The following is a 13,353-nucleotide window of genomic DNA, read 5'->3' on the forward strand; positions in this document are numbered from 1 at the left end:
TTTCCCTGGAGTACAGTTCTAGGTAGTGCTCCACCCAGCGGTCCGTTTGCTTGTGTTGGTCAGTGATCGTTTCCCCTGATTTAGACTTGAGAATCAATATGCCATGGTGCACAAAAGTGAGACCACAGGTAATGGTGCTATAATAATAATAACAAGAAATGCTGGAACCACTCAGCAGGTCTGGCAGCATTTGTGGAAAGAGAAGCAGAGTTAACGTTTCGGGTCAGTGACGCTTCTTCGGAACTGACAAATATTAGGTAATTGTGCTACTTGATAATAGAAGAACAATGGACAACGTGGAGATAACCCTTTTTTTTAATTTCCAAAATATACCTTATTCATAAAAATCTGTAAAAATTACATTCCCAAACAGTTTAAAACAGCATCAAGTCAAAAATACAAACAGTGCAAAGGTGATCAGTGTCCTTCTATACAATCATGAGTTGCCTCATAGCCCTTCCGTTTCATTGTCATGCCATATCTTCTTCTTCTTCTTTGGTCTCCTTATCTCGAGAGACAATGGATAAGCGCCTGGAGGTCGTCAGTGGTTTGTGAAGCAGCCTGGAGTGGCTATAAAGGCCAATTCTAGAGTGACAGGCTCTTCCACAGGTGCTGCAGATAAAGTTGTTTGTCGGGGCTGTTACACAGTTGGCTCTCCCCTTGCGCCTCTGTCTTTTTTCCTGCCAACTACTAAGTCTCTTCGACTCGCCACACTTTAGCCCTGTCTTTATGGCTGCCCGCCAGCTCTGGCGAACGCTGGCAACTGACTCCCACGACTTGTGACAGGATTTCATGTCGTGTTTGCAGACGTCTTTAAAGCGGAGACATGGGTGGCTGGTGGGTCTGATACCAGTGGTGAGCTTGCTGTAGAATCTGTCTTTGGGGATCCTGCCATCTTCCATGCGGCTCACATGGCCAAGCCATCTCAAGCGCCGCTGGCTCAGTAGTGTGTATAAGCTGGGGATGTTGGCCGCCTCGAGGACTTCTGTGTTGGAGATACGGTCCTGCCACCTGATGCCAAGTATTCTCCGGAGGCAGCGAAGATGGAATGAATTGAGACGTCGCTCTTGGCTGACATACGTTGTCCAGGCCTTGCTGCCATGCCATATACATTTTTACACATTTACAGCACACAAAATTTTCCCGATACAGTTCGAGTGGTTTCCCATGGATTCAGCTTGGTGGGGGGACCTTACAGAGATAACCCTTTGTATCAATCATCACTATCGAAGGCGGCGGCCATCTTGGTAACGGAATCACCGCGCTGAGGATGCCCATATTGGTGAGGGAACCACAGCGGCCATCTTGGTCAGGGACTCGCAAAGGGAAGGGTGGTCATCTTTGTAAAGGAAACAGTTCCCAATGTGCGGGTTATATTGGTAGGAAATGAGCGATCCGATGGCCATCTTTGTAAAGGAGAGGTCGGTCATATTAAGAACACGCCGCTTGCATTAAACCGTTTCTTGTCCTTCGGCTGCGTTCTGGGTTAAGGCCGGAGTGACACGTGGAGCAGCGCGAGTTTAACCGACCGTTTACCTCCCCCGACCATGGAGGCGGAGCTGGAGAGGCTGAGGAATGAACTGTTCAAAAAGGAGCAGGAGGTGGAGAGGTTGAGGGCAGCGGCCGCAGGCCTGCAGCAGGTATAGAGTGTCCGTTCCCTCAGAGCACCCGACTCTGAGAAACTGCCGTTATTTCAGTTTACACATCAGTGTCTTTAATGCAACATAAAGATTTTAATAAAGACTGGCAATAGGTCCTGCCTCCCATCCCTTCAAAAACCTGTTTAAGATTAGTCAATTGAAAATTCAAAACTGAAGATAGACAATTTAGGCAAATGTATTAAGGGTTACAGACTAAAGCAGATAGATGGAGTTGGGATACAGATCATCTGTGACCTAATCTAATGGTGGAACAGGCTGATAGAGCTGAATGGCTGCACTTCACTGTGTTGCCAACTGCTTTGCTGATATCGGGCCGTGGATGAGAGGCTGAGTAAATTGAGCCTATATGCTCTGGAGTTTAGAAGAATGAGATGTGATCTCATTGAAACATCCAAAATTCTGAAGGAACTTGACACAGGATTAGACACTGAGAGACAAATAAACAAAGTGCTGGAAACACTCAGCAGGTCTGGCAGCATCTGTGGAGAGAGAAACAGAGTTAATGTTTCAGGTCTGACCTTTCATCAGAACGAGAGGTTGTTTCCCCAGGCTGAGGAATCTGGAACACAGGGGCACAGCCTAATGGATGGATCATTTAGGACTGAGAAATTTCTTCACTTAGAGGTTTGTGAATCTTTGGAATTGACCACCCCAGAGGGTTGTAGATGCTCCATTGTTGAGTATATTCAAGACTGAGATCAATAGATTTTTGATCTCAGGGAATCAATAGATATGGGCAGTGGGCAGGAAAGTGGAGTTGAGGCTGAAGATCAGACATGATCGTATTGAATGGTGAAGCAGGCTCAAGGAACTGAATGATCTACTCCTGCTCCTATTTCCTATGTTCTTAAGAACTTAGTTTATCAGCAAGACCTAAGCCATCTTGTTCTGCTCCCACGTAAAACACCTGATTCCACCCCTCCCTTCAGGCCCATTCCTCAGACTGAACTCAATGGTGTACAGCCTTGGTGTCCTGTTTACCCCACAGCTGAATTTAAAGCCAAACATGCTTGCCACAAAGATCGCCTATTTCCAACCTCAACATTGACCTTTCTCACGTACTGTTACTAAATGCTTATCTACACCATTATCACCTGCAGAGCTCACGTTATTGGCCTCCTGAGTTCTACCTTTCACAAATTGGAATTCATCCGGAACTTGAGTGCCTGCATCTTATGCCACGCTATCCTATCCCATCCTCCTGCGAGTGTTGTCCAATACACGAGCCACATGTGGCCAATTAATTTTTGATTAGTAACTAAAGAGTAATAGACACTGTTTTTGAGCATGTGATCCCAATACACATTTGCATGGTGTATATGTGTGCTTTAACAGTTTGGGGAGGTTTGTTGCTAAAATGATATGGCAACAACACTGTGTGCAAGGGTTTGTTTGTTGTTTGTGCTCCACTTCCTTGGTTACAGCTTATTGGTTATTTGCTAAAATAGTGTGTAACATGGGCGAAAATGCCAGCCTTCAGCATTGCATTGAGGTTGAGCTGTCCATCTGGTCAACTCACTCAGCCAGACTAACTGACCCAAGCCAGCAGAGGAAAGGAAGTCCAACCAATAGCAAGCAGCTCCAAAAGGTCTGCTATGGCAAAGGGAAGGCCAATCACTTTCTGGATGGAGAGCAGGGGTAGATCTGGTGGGTCTTGTGTAAATCAACGTTCATGGCAATCGCTCCAATGAAGTCAAAATACTGCTTGCAAGTACTGGACGATAACCCAGAGATGTATTTAGATGTGCTCTGTCTAATAAATGCATGCCAGAGTTCCAAACTTTCATGAAAGAGAAAGTAAAGTTTTGCCCTAAATGGTGTAAATGTTAAGTAAAAATACACGTGAAGTGAATGTAACTGTAATTTGTGTAAAGTGTTTTCTATTAAAGTAGTGCATGGTGTCAGATCCTCTAATAATGACACTTAACAAGACTGAGACTTAACTTGATTCACAGACTTTATTTAGTCATCTTCACTCTCCAGATGCTGTCCTTCAACATGTGTTATCTGACCTTTTAACTCCTGGGTTTGGTGATGACCTAACTGGTACAGAACGTACCTTCTAGTATCTAATATGCAAGTCTAAAATACACTCAGTTATCATCATAGTGGTATCTGTGGCTGGTCAGCAATTTCTATTGGACAATACTATATTACTCTCGTGCTTGCTCACTTTCGTTGGTTCCCTGTCTGCCTACAGATGAATTTCAAAACCCTTGTCCTTGACAAATCCCTCCATGGTCCTGGCTTCCTTTACCTCTGCAATTCTCATTTTGCTGTACATTCCTGCATATGCGTTTCAATTCTCTGACTGGTCTATTTGGTTCACTGATGGTGCAGCTTTGCAGTGAATTCCACTGTTTCAGAATCTTTCTGTGTTTTTCTTCTGTCCAGATTGTATTATGACTGAATACAACAATCATGTAGGTTTAGACATATAAAAGTGACTCATTTTGGTTATTTTAATTTTGGGCAAAATAGTCTACAATGGATAAAAAAGGATTGATGTGCTGCGCTGGGCCACACATTTTTCTGAATTAAAAACAGAGTGCTGGCAATACTCAGCAGGCCTGGAGAAAGAAACAGAGGCAACATTTCAGGTCGATGTCTTTTTGTCAGTGTATTTTTCTTGTTTTTCCTCTTTGGTAAATGTCTGTTTTCTTTTTAGAATTCTCATTCTGGAAATACATTTACATTAGTTAAGCAACTGACAGAGGTGCCTCAATTGGAAGAAAAAATTCTCTCAAAAGAAGAGATCATGAGATACAGCAGACAGCTTATCATTCCAGAGTTTGGAGTCAAAGGTATAGAAAGAAACATTAGAATGAATGTAAATTGTGTAGTTTTGTATTATATATGAAATGTCGACAACACCTTCCAAACCCGCGACCTCTACCACTTAGAAGGACAAGGGCAGCAGATGCATGGGAATATCACCAGCTGCAAGTTCCCCTCCAAGCCACACACCATCCTGCCTAGGAACTATATCGCTGTTCCTTTACTGTCGCTGGGTCAAAATCTTGGAACTCCTAACAGCACTGTTGGTGTACCTACAACCCAAGGACTGCAGCGGTTCATTCAGCAGCTCACCATTACCCTCCCAAGGGCAATTAGGGATCGGCAATAAATGCTGGCTTAGCCAGCGACACCCACAGCCCCTGAACAAATAAATAAAAATTTAAGATTATCAGTCGGGCTCGCAATGTGGCTCACTAACAGCTACATATATTCATACACAGGGACCTGTCCTCTGCAGTCAAAAGCAACATGTCCAGGCCTTGCGCCTAACAAAAGTGTGGGGACAATGGTTCCCTGTGCATTCTCCATGGCAATGCCTCGATCAATCAGTGTCGACTTGCCAACCAATCAGCATCCTTTTCTCATGCAGTATAAATTGTTGCTCCCTTTGAAATTTGGCAACCTCGCGTCTGTCCTGATGAGTGCAAAATGAAAAGCTTTGACAGCATGTCTCTTATTTCAGCAATACTCAAGTTCTGTACCACCAAATGACTATTAATATTCTATGTGTTGTACATTTGAAATGCAATCTAGTTTTAGGTCTCCATAAACAGGTTTTTGAGCCAGCTGCACAGAGGTGTGAAAATATAGGGCTGAAATTTATACTCCCGCCGCCGAAATCGGTGGCGGGCGAAAACAATGGCAGTCCACCTGTGCGAGCCACATGTCTTGGAGCTGGCACGCTATTCAGCGCGGCGGCTCATTTAAGTAGCTGGGGCAGATCGCACAGCTCCCCTGCCCCCACCCCAATGACCTGGAGGCGGCAGGCTGTCCGTCCCCGGCAATGGCGTCAGCTGCCTGTGCGCAGGCGCTGATGCCATTTTTAAAGGGCTTCGAGCCCTACCATTCAATTTAAATATTTAAAAGAACAGGTAATAAAAATTTCTAATCCATTTAAATTGCCCCACTCCCACTCCCCAATAACCATAAAATTAATTATTTGCCCTCTCCCCCCCAAAAACACTTCCCTTGTCCAACTGACCCTCCTCCTCCGACCCCCTCCAAAGTACATAAACTTTATACTCTAACCTTTCCCACCATCCCCTACACCAGCGATATGACTTTGACCCCACTCACCCCCCCACCCCAGACTGGGATCCGAAGGCAGGGGAGTGCCGGCCACTGGCACAAATATCGCACCGGGACAGACAGTGGGAAAGTGAAGGTAATGAATTCAGTGATTTAAATTTATTTATTTTTTTTATTCGTTCATGGGATGTGGGCATCGCTGGCTTGGCCAGCATTTATTGCCCATCCCTATTTGTCCTTGAGAAGGTGGTGGTGAGCTGCCTTCTTGAACCGCTGCAGTCCACATGGGGTAGGTACACCCACAGTGCAGTTAGGAAGGGAGTTTCAGGATTTTGGCCCAGCGATGTAGTTCCAAGTCAGGATGGTGTGTGGCTTGGAGGGAAAATTTACATATGTTAATGGCGGTTCTGTCGCCAAGCAGTGGGGGGACCGCCACGAGGCCTTGCCACTGCCAGCAATATCGGGCCGGGCCCTCACAGCTTAGGGGCGTGTGGTGGCCCTCTCCTGGAGGCATTTTCCAGCACCCTGCCATAACCCCTGATTTCAGGGGGTCTGTAAAATTCAGCCCATAGTCTGGGGTACACCATTGGACCCTGTGAAGGAAGTCCCTGGCCTCTGATTAGCATACTTCTAGATCAGGAAGTAATTGAAGAAAGCACTACGTGATATGCTATGTGATGCATGATTTTTTTTAAATTTGTTCTTGTGATGTGAGTGTCACTGGCAAGGCCAGCATTTATTGCCTATCCTTAATTATCCTTGAGAAGGTGGTAGTGAGCTGACATCTTGAACCGCTCCAGTCCATGTGGTGTAGGGAGGTATTTCCAGGATTTTGATCCTGCGACAGTGAAGGAATGGTGATATAATTCCAAGTCAGGATGGTGGGTGACTTGGAGTTGAACTTGCAGGTGGTGGTGTTCCCATATGTCTGCTGCCCTCGTCATTCTAGGCGGTAGAGGTTGCGGGTTTGAGAGGTGCCTTCAAAGGAATCTTGGTGAGTTGTTGCAGTGCATCTTGTAGATGGTACACGCTGCTGCCACCATGAGCTGCTGGGGGAGGGAATGAATGTTGAAGGTGATGGATGGGGTGTTAATCAAGCGGGCTGCTTTATCCTGGATGATGTTGAGTTTCTTGTGTTGTGGGAGCTGCACTCATCCAGGCAAGTGGAGAGTATTCCACCACTTGTGCCTTGTAGATGTTGAAGCTTACATAACTCAAGTAAAAAAAAACATGGTAACCTAGCACAAAGGAACACATGAGGTTTTCTCCACAGTTCCTCCCAGTGGCCAGGGCCTGCATTCAGACTCAAAGCAGTTTTTAAAAAAAGAAAATCATATACCTATACTATAAAAAAGCAGATTGTGTGTGACACTGAAGCCATGACCCCATCAATTTTTAAAACACCAATCATAGCACCATTTACAGCTATAACAAGTATTTAAGGTAAATGTGCAGACTTTTATAATGGGATTTCTGATTAGAGGAATTGCATAGTATTACATGAGAATTTAGAACATGGAAGCAGGCTGTTTGGTCTAACCAGTCCATGTTGGTGTTTATTTTATTTTCCTTTTAATCATTCATCTATTCTTAAATGTTGACATGCTCTCGTTTCAATCATCAATGTTACTAGTGTATTCCAAATTCTCTCAATCCTCTGTGTAAAAAAAAATCTATAGGCAACTTCAGTGTAACATGTGCCCGGGTACTGAATTTAACATATAAATTTATTGGCTCCATAGTCTGTACAGTGTAGTTAAGTCCTTAAAATGTTTTAAACTTTAAATTAAAATGTTAAAAAATGTTTTAATGCTTCTAGGTCAGCTGAATCTGTCCAAGAAAGCTGTTCTGATTGTGGGATGCGGAGGGCTAGGCTGCCCTGCAGCACAGTACTTGGCTGCCGCAGGCATTGGTAAGATTATCGTCCAGGTTTTGAATTTTGTTTTCTTTGACTTTTTTTCTCAAATAGATTTAAGGCTTGAGAGAGACTTGACCTGAGGCTACTATAGGTTAACAAAACAAAATAAAACATGAACAACTGTGAACGTATTGCTTTTGTGAGTTGTATTGTCACTTAGAGGAGGGATAGTTTGTTCACTGATTGGTGGGATACGATGCATGGTGTTCCCCAGGGATCTGTATTGCTTCCTCAGCTTTTCACCACATGCATTAAGGACTTGCTTAAAGGAATAGAGATTTGTATATCCTATTTTGCAGATAACATTAAGTTAGAAGACACAGTAAGTTGTGTGGATGGGAGGAGGAAGATAAAAAGGGACGTAAGCAATGGATAAAGTACAGCAGATGGCGTTCAATGTATATAGAAGAGCGAGATCATCTGAGAAAGACAAAATTGAATATTTTCTTAAATCGTGACAGACTAGGAGCTGTGGTGGAGCAAAGGGATTTAGTTGTCCATGTACATGAATCACTAAAAGCTAATGCACAGGTACAAATAGTGGTCAAAACGGCTAGTAGAATGGTGCCCTTTATCTTAAAGGAGTTGAAATTCAAAAGTGAGGAAGTGATGCTCCAGTTGCACAGATTCTTAGTAGGAACACATCCGGAGTACTGCATTCAGTTTTGGGGACTCAACTTCAGGAAAGATATATTAGTCTTGGAAATGTTATCGCATAGATGCACCAGAGTAGTATTGTGGCTTAAAGGGTTAAATTATGATAGCCTGCAGTAACTTGGCTTGTATTCCCTTCAGTTTAGGTGGTTGAAGGATGATCTAAGTGAGGTAATTAAAATGATTAAGAAATTTGATATGGTAGATACAGAGAAATTAGAGCTGGGACATTCAGGAATGAAATCAAGAAGCACTTTTTTATACAAAGGGTAGTGGAAATTTGGAACTCTCTTCCCCCGAAGGACTGCGAAAGAAGCGTAATTGAAATTTCCAGGACTGAGGGTAATAGAATTTTGTTAGGTAAGGGTATTGAGGGATATGGAACTAAGGTGGGTAAATGGAGCAGATGTAAAGATTAGCCATGATCTGATTGAATGGTGGAACAAGCTGAAGGTGGTGAATAGTCTCCTCCTGTTCCTATGTTCCGTCCCTGAATTTATAATGTGCTGTCAGTATTAACATCTGGGAGTAGACTACATGTTCATTTCTGACAGAACCCATGTTTGTGCACTGGAACAGTGTTTTGATCATGTATTGTAATATTTTATGCCTGATTTTATTTTCCAGAGCTGTTTCAAAAAGAAGTAGTTCTTTAGTATGATGTTGCTCCATTCATATTGCAGGGCAGATATCACAGCATCTATAGCAACAGAGGAATAACTGTATTCTTAATTTTTTAAAAGTAATGAATCAGTACTGTTATCAGTGGCAACAGCCTGCCTTGAAAACTGGGATGTTCTGTATAGGTCAGTGATATGATAACTGTATCACTGGCATTGTGGTAGGCTGACTTTTGATATCTTTTGTAAATTGGATCTGCTATAAACAAAACCAGTTCAGCAGCATATTTAAATAAAACTGAGGGATAGGGAGAGTTAGGCAAAGGTTTTGTGGGAATATGTTGTAATGTGCGATTGTCAATTTAGGTCGATTGGGACTTCTTGATTATGATGTGGTGGAGCTTAGTAACCTACAGCGACAGGTTCTCCATGCAGAGGATAAGGTGGGCATATCGAAAGCACTGTCTGTAGCAACCGCAATAAATAGGTAAGTACATTTATTTATGTCTCCATTCCTTTTTTGAATGCTCCAAAATGAACAGTTCAGCTACAACACTACCTTATTAAACCAACAGCTTCCATAGTTGATAGATTTTGGCAAAAAAATGATATCTTTAAGAGCATTCTTCTAACATTTGTTCCTCATCAGTTTTCTCCCTTTACTAAAACTTCTTAAGGTGTTGTTTCCTTGCTGGTATGAGTTCCATGGGTGTAGGTCACCTTCTGCAAGCTTACCAAAGTGGCCATTATTCATGTGTGAGTGTTGGCATGCTATTCAAATTTTACAGGTTTCAACTTGCCCCTGCCAGATGGCTACACTTCCAGCAAATGTGCTAAATAGTGGTCAAGTCTTGGCTATTTTCTGCTCCTTGAACCTGGGGCATTGAGATGAATTGCAGTACCCTGCTGCTCTGCTGACTGAGATTAGCTAATTCAACATAGATTGCAAACAAAATCTAGGACCTTTTGTGTGCCTATGGCTCAGCTGCTTGCTAGACAAAATTAATTTTCGCCTGGAGGGGAGAAGAAATAGTTATATAACAAATATTTGTTGACTAAGGAAAGAAAAAAACTTGCATTTATTTGGCACTTCTTATGTCCTTGGGACTTCCAAAAATGTTTTGCAGCCAGCAAATTACTTTTTTCAAGCGTAGGCACTGTTGTGTAGCCAAATGTAGCAGTCAGTTTATGAATTGTTAAATTTAAAGTAGTCATTCTATCATTGACACTTAAATTAGGTGCCCTCTCAGGTGGATGTAAAAGATCCCATGATGCTATTTAAAGAAGAGCAGGGGAGTTCACCCTCGTGTCCTGGCCAATATTTATCCCTCAACAAACATCACCAATGAACAAATTATCTGGTTATTATCTCATTGCTGTTTGTGGGGCCTGGCTGTGTTGAAATTGGCCACTGTGTTTCCTACATTCCAACAGTGACAATATTTCAAATGTATTTCATAAGCTGTAAAGTATTTTCCTGCAGAGGGAAAGATTTGTGAGGAATTTTTTTCTGTTTATTTTCCTCCAAAAGTCTGTTTCAGAATTGTTTTGGTAGGAGCCTGAAGATGAGTTTTTTTTAATGCACGCTTGCTTTAGTTCTCTTTTTTTATCTTCCCAGAGAATTGTGTGTGGCATGGGGTAGAACGGATAGATGTACGAACAGATATGAAAAAATATTTTTCGATAAAGCGTTCAGTAAAGGTATCACCAAATTAGAAGTACAGCAGACATTTAGATTAATTCATAAATTGCAACAAATATACATTCCCTTAAAGAACACCCCAAGGGAAAAGTGATCCAACCATTTCTAAGAGAAGTTAAAGTTAGTGTTACATTAAAGCATGAGGCTTATAATGTCACCAAAAAGAGGATTAAGCCTGAGGATTGGGAGTATTTTAGAGTTCAGTAAAGGATGGCAAGTTAGATTGATAGAGAAAATAGAATGAGAGTAAACTAGCAAGAGACATAAAAATAGATTGTAAAAGCTTCTCTAGGTAGGTAAAAAGGAAGAGATTAACAGAAGTAAACATAGGCCCCTTACAGGCAGAGACAGAAGAAATTGTAATGGGGGACAAGGAAATGGCAGAGGCATTAAACAAATGCTTTGTATTTGCCTTCACAGTAGAAGACAGAAAATAATTCTGGAAATAATGGGGAACCAAGGGTCTAATGGAAATTAGGAACATTTGGATATTATTATAAAAAAAAGTAGTAGTGGAGAAAGTAATGGGACTTAAAGTCGACAAATCTCCTGGACCTAATGGCCTGCATCCTAGGGTTTTTTAAAAGAGGTAGTGGGCACATTGGTTTTGATCTTCCAGAATTTCCTAGATTCTAGAACAGTCCTCATGGATTAGGAGGTAGCAAATGTAATCCCACTTTTCAAGAAAGGAGGGAGAGAGAAAACAGGGAACCATAGGCCAGTTAGCCTGACATCAATAGTGGGGAAAATGCTAGAATCTATTATTCGGAGTATGTTAACAGAGCACTTACAGAATCACAACATGATTAGGCAGAGTCAACATGGATTTTTGGAAATGAAATTTGGTAAATCTTTAATGAGTTTTTTGAGTTTGTAACTAGCAGAGTAGGTAAGGGGGAACCATTGCATGTTTGTATTTGGATTGTCAAAAGGCATTAGCCACACAAGAGGCTATTACACAAAATTAGGGCTCGTGGGATTGGGGGTAACATATTAGCATGGATTGAAGACTGCTTAATGGATAGAAAAAAAGAGTAGGAATAAACAGGTCATTTTTGGGTTGGCAGGCTGCAACTAGCGGGGTACTGAAGGATCAGTGCTTGGGCCTCAGCTATTTACAATCAAGATCAGTGACTTAGAAGAGGGGACAGAGTGTATCGTATCCAAGTTTGTTTACGATACAAAATTAGGTGGGAAAGTAAGCTGTGAGGAGGACGCAGAGAGGCAAAGGGATATAGACAAGTTAACTGTGTGGGTAAGAACATGGCAGATGGAATATAATGTGGGGGAGAAAAGAAAGAAAGACCTGCATTTATATCATGCCTTTCACAACCATTGGCCGTCCCAAAGCACTGTACAGCTAATGAAGTGCTTTTGAAATGAAGTACAGTTATGATGCAAGAAGCTGGCTGCCAGTTTGTACACAGCAAGCTCCCACAAACAGCAATGTGATAATGGCCAGATAATCTGTTTTTGTGATGTTAATTGACGGATAAATATTGGCTGGGACACCAGGAATAACTCCTTTGCTTTTCTTCAAAATAGTGTCATAGGATCTTTTTATGTCCCCCTGAAATGGCAGACGGAGCCTTAGTTTAACATCTCATCCGAAAAACGGCACCTCCAACAGTGCAGCACTCCCTAAGTACTGCACTGGAGTGCGAGCCTTGATTGTTGTGCTCAAGTCCTGAAGTGGGACTTGAATCCACAAACTTGTGACTCAGAGGTGAGAGTGTTACCAACTGAGCCATGGCTGACAAAGTGTTAAGTTTTCCACTTTGGAAGGAAAAATAGAAAAGTTTAAATGGTGAGAGACTGGGAAATGTTGCTATTCAGAGGGACCTGGGTGTCCTTGTATGAATCACAGAAAGTTAACATTCAGCTACAGCAAGCAATTGGGAAAGCAAATGCTTGTTCGACTTTATTACAAAGGGATTGGAGTATAAGGATGAAGAAGTCTTACTGCAATTGTATAGAGCCTTGGTGAGATCACACCTGGAGTACAGTATACAGTTTTGGTCTCCTTACCTAAGGAAGGATATACTGAAGTCTGTGAGGGAGTGCAATGAAAGTTCACATGGCTTATTCATGGGATGAGTAGACTGGGCCTATATTCCCTGGAATTTAGAAGAATGAGAGGTGATCTCATTGAAACATATAAATTCTTAAAGGGTTTGATGCTGGGAGGATGTTTCCCCTAGCTGGAGATTCTAGAACTAGGGGTCACATTCTCAAATCAAGAAATTGGCAATTTAGAACTGAGATGAGAAGAAATTTCTTCAAAGGGTTCTGAATCTTTGGAATTCTTTGTGAAAAAGTGTTTTTCAATGAATTAAAGGTACAGCAGATAACTTAGGTTAATTCATAAACTTTGGATGCTCAGTCTTTCTTCTGTCTTTGTGTGAGCCTGAAGACACCTGAGGTTGAAAAGGGCTCCAACAGCCCAGAAGCTTACCTAAACTCCCTCCTTTAGGTCTGCCGTTGCCTGCTGCAGCATCATGCTGAAAAAGATGGTGAATAATGTCGGGGCCAGCACACATCCCTGCTTTATGCCTTTGGAGATTTGGAAGGGACTCAAGAGGTCGCTGTTTTGCTTGACTTGTCCTCACTGATTTTCATGAAACTGCTTCACCATGGCCAGGAACCTGGGTGGGCATCCAAGTTTTACAAGGATTTTCCAAAGTCCATCTCTGCTCACAGTGTCGAATGCCTTGGTGAGGTCTACAAAAGTGATGTACAGGTCTTTGTTTT

General features: G+C 42.3%; 1 protein-coding gene across 1 annotated transcript in view; it reads left to right on the top strand.

Moving 5' to 3' along the window:
* The first annotated feature begins 1,393 nt into the window (after positions 1 to 1,393).
* Positions 1,394 to 13,353, top strand: part of mocs3 (molybdenum cofactor synthesis 3) — a 56,920-nt gene continuing 44,960 nt past the window's right edge. Inside the window, exons 1-4 of the mRNA XM_068045309.1 lie at positions 1,394 to 1,640; positions 4,330 to 4,465; positions 7,528 to 7,620; positions 9,267 to 9,387. Coding sequence (XP_067901410.1) covers positions 1,548 to 1,640; positions 4,330 to 4,465; positions 7,528 to 7,620; positions 9,267 to 9,387 — 443 coding nt within the window. The 5' untranslated portion in view covers positions 1,394 to 1,547. The remainder of the gene's footprint in view (positions 1,641 to 4,329; positions 4,466 to 7,527; positions 7,621 to 9,266; positions 9,388 to 13,353) is intronic.

This window comes from Heterodontus francisci, chromosome 13, assembly GCF_036365525.1.
Source record: "Heterodontus francisci isolate sHetFra1 chromosome 13, sHetFra1.hap1, whole genome shotgun sequence".
NCBI classification, from domain to species: domain Eukaryota; kingdom Metazoa; phylum Chordata; class Chondrichthyes; order Heterodontiformes; family Heterodontidae; genus Heterodontus; species Heterodontus francisci.